The following is a 5,820-nucleotide window of genomic DNA, read 5'->3' as shown; positions in this document are numbered from 1 at the left end:
TATATATATATATATATATATATATATATATATATATATATATGCGAATAGTTTATGCAATAAACCATATTGATAACTTTTCACAGTATTTTATATGATAGTCAACATTTGAATTCCCATGCTTTTGGCTACACAGCAAATGCCATTAAAGTCAACTAGTTGCTTTTAATTCATAATATGAGCCACCTTAGAATTTACTAACTAAAGACAAGTAAAGTGCATATATAGTTGAATCCCTTAAACAAACACATTGAATTCTGTATATGAAAAGCCAAAATTGAGATGAATAAAATTTACTTTAATTTTTTGTGTATAACTTGTATTACTTCATGAAAACTCTATAAAAATATGAATATATACAATACATTCTATCCATTTTTGTTTATAAATTTCGTGTATTATAATTGTTTTCTACCACCATCCCTTGTAATTTTACTATCTATATATGTCAAATGCCAAAGCCTTGATCTTTCAAGATTGTTTTATATCATTTGGGTGAAACAACATTCTTAAAGACATGTTATTAGTTTGGTCATTGTCTGTGTCCTAAATTATATGATATGATCAAGCTAAATAATCATAATGAAAATCGAAATGGATAAGTTAATGGAAACTTGTTCTGAAAGTGGATACATAGTGGATCATCACCCAAGTGTCAATTCAGTCACGTCTATAAAGCTATAAGATGAATTCACAAATTGGAATACACTTAGGAAGTTATCCACAAACAACTATAAACATACATTACATACATCTGAGAAGTAACCCTAATACTTTTCCGAGGGATGATTGGACTTTGCAAAAAGAAAAACCACCACAGCAAATATGTCAGGGTAGCATCAACAATGCTATTATATGTTAAAAAAATGACATGACAGCAATAGCAGCATAAATCCTTTTCTTAATCATATCCAACCAGAGTTAGGGAAATGATTAAATTAAGTGTTTTCTTAATTAAAACACCAGTAAGAGAATTATGGGATATTGACAGAAGCTTTCTCAAAGATGGAGGTTAAAAGAAAGAAGTAAAATTTTATATATAGAGATAACATCACGAAATATTTTTCCCATATGGTAGTTGATGGGAAGATACCTTACCACATTACATGCCAAAAGGAAAGTAAAGAAATACATAGCATGATTGTATTTTATTCTGCTGACACAAACACATGATGGGTGCAATCCAAGTTGAGCGCAAATGCTAGATGTGATCGTTGTAGGTTTCCCAAGGTTTTCCCAAGGACTGAAATTCTGCAAATTGATGCTGCAAATAATTTCATCAATGGAACCTCAGCAACATTACAGATACTCTTTTTATGAATAGAAAATGCATGGTTTTCATTGAAACAACAACATGCTAATGGTCAAACCAAGCATGCACAGACATATAAGAAATATATGTTTATAACCAATGGTTTTGCCAACACACACTGTTTGATATGCAGATAACTCTTATTTCAAATCACGGTGGAATTGGTAATACCAGTAACACTCTTTCAATTCGTTTAATTTCTTAACTGGTATTCCACAAGGGCTTTGTTAATTATAACCTTCTTTATAGCTAAATCATGCTATTTTTTTGTGTGAGTGATCGATGAGTTTGAACTTACTTCGTGAAGGATTGCCGAGTTGTTTAGAGAATTGAATATCATGGTTGGGCTCCACTTGTTCATGATCACCAAAGAATTGTCTTCATGGCGCGCTATGTCCTCCACGGTTCCCAAATGTTCCTTTGCGTGAGAACTTGGTTCTTCGGTCTCAGGAAGGTGCGCATCCAAGGAGGGGTGGTTCACGCTTTGGCTCTGAGTAGCCGCAGAGTCTTCAACCGTTTCAAAGGGGTTCCAAGAACTCAAACGGTTAAGGTTTGAAGCATCTGCAGCAAGTACTCTCCGAGTCCTCATCTTCTCTCTTGTTCTTTCTCTCGCCCTTTCTCTTGCCTTTTCCCTCTTTCTACAAACCTTACTTGTTCTTCTCTTCATGTTGGGTGTCTCCTTCTCGTGCTCCTCGTTAACTCCACTGACCACAACCTCGTCCAAGCTAGACACCCCTTCGCATTCAGAAGTTGATGATGCACTCTTGGCACCACCAACACTGTTTTTTTCCCTAGCAAGTTGTTTGATTTCGACTTTTGCTTGGTTCAGTAGCCACTCGACGGTTTTGCTGGCCTTGTCAAAGCCTAGCATGTCTTGCAAGCCGAAGAACCTCTTTGCAACTTCGAGGGACAGCCTCATTCTTCGGTCTCTGAGGCCTCGTGCGGTGTTGATTTTGCTGTGGCGATCTCTCTTGGTGGACCTCTTCCTTGTAGTGTGGTCCATAGGGGCAGTGGCAGGTTGTCCAGAGGAGGGAATTGCGGGGATTTCGGGAGCAACGTGAAGGTTTTTTGAGAGTCCGGGGTCGGCTAGAGAGGGGTGAAGTAAGAGAAAGTCATGGTGGTGTTCGAGAAAGATATTTTCGTCAAAGGATTGAAGAAAGGACAAAGGAGGAGGAAGAGGAGGAGGAAGGGCGTAATTGGAATTGGATTGGTGTTTTGAAGAATTGGTTGGGTTGCTTTCAAAGGAAAAAGGCCTAAAGCAAAATGGTTGGCTAGGGTACGAGAGTAGGTCATTGCCGTTGAAGGAGGTATTTGAGGAATACATATCTGGAATTAATATTTAGCTGGAGACTGCACCAAAGTAACCCTACCCTTCAAGATGGAACTGGTTATTGGTTGGGAGTTTGAATGCCTGAGAACGACATCTTTGCTGCCTCTATATCCCTAATGAAAAAGAAAGAACACTCTCATTTTCTTTTTGGTTTTGGCTGTTACCCTGAAAGTAAAGGAAGACATAACATAACATAAGCATGTGAGTATTACTAATCAAGATACTTACTAGCAGCTAGTACTACAGTTATTTATTTTCACCTAGGGGTGAGTCTGATGAGTGAGAGGGACAAGGCTACGGATATGATGCAGCAGAAGCAGCAGCAGCAGCTTATATGTGTGTGTTAGTTTGTGTGAGAGTGGTGGCACAGTGGAATTGGGTTGCCGAAGAAAAGAGTGGTACAGTATGAGAATGACAGCACATAGACAATAATACCTTGTTATAAGCATGAGAGGGTTGAATTATGAGAGAGGTTGGGAGAGGGAGAGTGGTTTGAGTAGTAAAGATAATGTGTGAGACAAAGGACCCAACATGAGCAATTTATTGTAGACAAGGGCCATCCTTTTTCTTAATCGTTTCTTTTGAGCAAAAAGTTATGATCTCTTTAGAACGATAACATTGCAAGAAGAAAGTGAGTGGATAGGAAAAAAGTTATAGTTTGTGCCACTTCACGTGGTGCGCACAGAACACACCCGACTTGACAGCAAACTAAAACCACACCTTTAATTCCCCTACTCTTCTTTCACAAATCTATCTACAAAACATTAGAGCATGAAAGATACATGTTTTCTTATGAAATTCATCATATCTGCTATAATTAATTAAACTGGTATTGGATAGATATGTTGAAGAAGTAATTCGATTGTTGAAATTAAAGGTACTAAACTATACTATACTATTTGCGTTTAACGTTGTCCCACAGAGCATGGTGCGTAGGAGTGGGATGTCACATGCCGTGACTTTTTATGGGAAGATTCACATAACTCAAATAATTTCATTTCTTCTTATTATTCCCTTTGTCTTTTTTAACTATAATTTTGATTCACTGTTGGAAACCTCCAGGTGTCCGTCTGTGTCTAACCCTAAAAGTAGATAATGGGGGAAACAAAGTACAATTATTTCCATGGAACGGCTTGCAATGGTAGCCAATGCTCCCTTTGACTGGGGTTGCTCAGTAGGTCACTTTCTCCAAAAAGAGATGCGCCATCATTCTCAATCTCACTATCCAACTCTATCATCACTCTCTCTCTTCTTTGTGCTGTGTTTGTGGTGGATGTCAATGTTTGTGAGTATCTATCTATCTATCTATCTATCTATATCAGAGTGTGTTAGAGAATGTTGTTGATGTTGGCTGGTTTCTCTTCCCATGCGTGCTGCGTGCTGCGTGCTTATCTTTCTGTGTTATGCTTACTTTGATATATATATATAGTGAAGTAGATTGTTTCTCTCTCTCTATATATGTCTGGCTCTGAGTGAAGAAAGAAAGGAAGCAAGATAGAATGGTACTTGCCACTGTCATGTATGTATGCGTAGAGAATGAGACTCTCCAAGCCCTAATAACCAATTGGAACTTGCCATAGAACTAAAAACACCCCATGATCTCTCCCAACTTGTTGTCAAAATGGTAATAGTCCATCCACACTTGAAAGCACTCTATAGTACACCAAAAATTTGCTGTTTTTTCTCCCTTTCTCTTTCTGTCTTTCCATTTATACATGCCGTTCTCTCCACCACTTATATCTCCAACCCTCTCTCTCACTATCTCTATCTATCTATCTATCTATCTATCTATCTATAGCTATAGCAGTCTCGATCAACACCACTTTAGATGGCATAATTGCAAGGACCACACGATAGATAGATAGATATATGGCAAAGCAAAGGGTTGGTCTGGGGTTCTTTTCAACCAGGAGATAACTATGACAACCAAGCACTGCTCAATTTGTGTACTAGTACAAACATCTAGGAGTGCTTCATTGCCAGACCACAATTATCCTCTATAAAAGTCTTGCTTATATTTTCTCATAATGCGTTTATTTCGTTTCTATCTGGATGCCTTTCCTTTTTTTCTGTCTGTACTATATAAGGAAAAAGGAACAAGATAACATTTGTGGTTCAAATTGTAACCTTTTTATTTTCAACTCATTTTGTTTCAAAGCTTTCCCTCTTTCTTTCCTCTCCTTTTTTTTCCACGCTTAAATCTGTGGGCTTATGGTTGATGAACTGTTTATATATAATATTCCAACCCAACCCAACCCACTTGTTTTATCTGACTTTGTATTTCTTACCACAAGTAAACTGTTTCCTTTGACGCAGAAATTAGTTTTGTACCAAGTTTCATGTAAAATTGTGGTGGACTGAAAAGATCTGAAGTTGATGAATTCCAACCAGGCATGTGTGATAATTAATGTAGAAGTGGGCCAGAAGTAAAAGGACCCTCGCTAGTGATTAGGGCATTAAATCGAGTAACACAAGCTGTTCTGCAAACTTTACAAGAATAGGGGGTACTACACAGATACTTTTCATGTTGTTGTATTCCTTTGGCCCTTCTCCACAACATGGGAATTTGACTAGGTTGTTTGTGTTCTCTGAAGTTACTAGATACCAAGATAGAATTGTTTGGTTATTCTTTTGGAGGTTTTTGGTTGAAGCTGTATTCATTATTGAAGTATAGCTTTTGACAGAAAGCAGAAAACATACCCATCTTGGTCCATTATGAGAGGAACTTGTCTGCTACCTAGAGTTTAACTGGAATGAAATGATAAATTATAACAGCATTGTATTAATTACATTATCTTTTTTCTGCTATGATTTGATTAGATGGCCCTAAAGTTTCTTGCACACCCCAGGCAACTTTCCCAAATCAATGTTAATTGGTAGGGCCCAATGATCTGATGATTAAAATCTACACTGCAGTCGTTAGGGTTACCTCCAATGGTATAATTAAACAGAAGCGACAAAAAAAGGTTTTGATTTTGATTTCTACTGTGCTACTTTCTCCAATATCTGTAATTAATTACCAGTACATTCATTATCTTCTTGTACATTACAACAATGCTTATAAAAGTAAATACGTTATAATGAATGTCTCTTAGGTCTGCAAAGGTCTTGCCATTTATACAATCAAAATTATGTTTGCAATTTGATGGAAAGAGCTATTTGAAAGTCAAGGCAAGAA

At 37.2% G+C, this 5,820-nt stretch overlaps 1 protein-coding gene across 2 annotated transcripts; it reads right to left on the bottom strand.

Moving 5' to 3' along the window:
* Positions 1 to 1,013: 1,013 nt before the first annotated feature.
* LOC106767828 (transcription factor DICHOTOMA) lies at positions 1,014 to 2,928 on the bottom strand. 2 transcript variants are annotated; one of them, XM_022783663.1, is made up of 3 exons: positions 2,903 to 2,928; positions 1,611 to 2,807; positions 1,014 to 1,264 (listed from the first exon to the last, which is right to left on the bottom strand). In XM_022783663.1, exons 2-3 carry the CDS (start codon positions 2,634 to 2,636, stop codon positions 1,202 to 1,204), a joined length of 1,089 nt encoding a protein of 362 aa, XP_022639384.1. In that variant the 5' UTR covers positions 2,637 to 2,807; positions 2,903 to 2,928; the 3' UTR covers positions 1,014 to 1,201. The 2 variants fall into 2 exon arrangements, with proteins under 2 accessions (XP_022639384.1, XP_014508267.1); XM_014652781.2 differs by lacking the exon at positions 2,903 to 2,928 and having other exon boundaries at positions 1,611 to 2,897.
* Positions 2,929 to 5,820: the final 2,892 nt, after the last annotated feature.

Source organism: Vigna radiata, chromosome 7 (assembly GCF_000741045.1).
Source record: "Vigna radiata var. radiata cultivar VC1973A chromosome 7, Vradiata_ver6, whole genome shotgun sequence".
NCBI lineage: Eukaryota > Viridiplantae > Streptophyta > Magnoliopsida > Fabales > Fabaceae > Vigna > Vigna radiata.
Note: the sequence above shows the minus strand (reverse complement) of the source record. Positions and strands in the feature narration are given on the sequence as shown.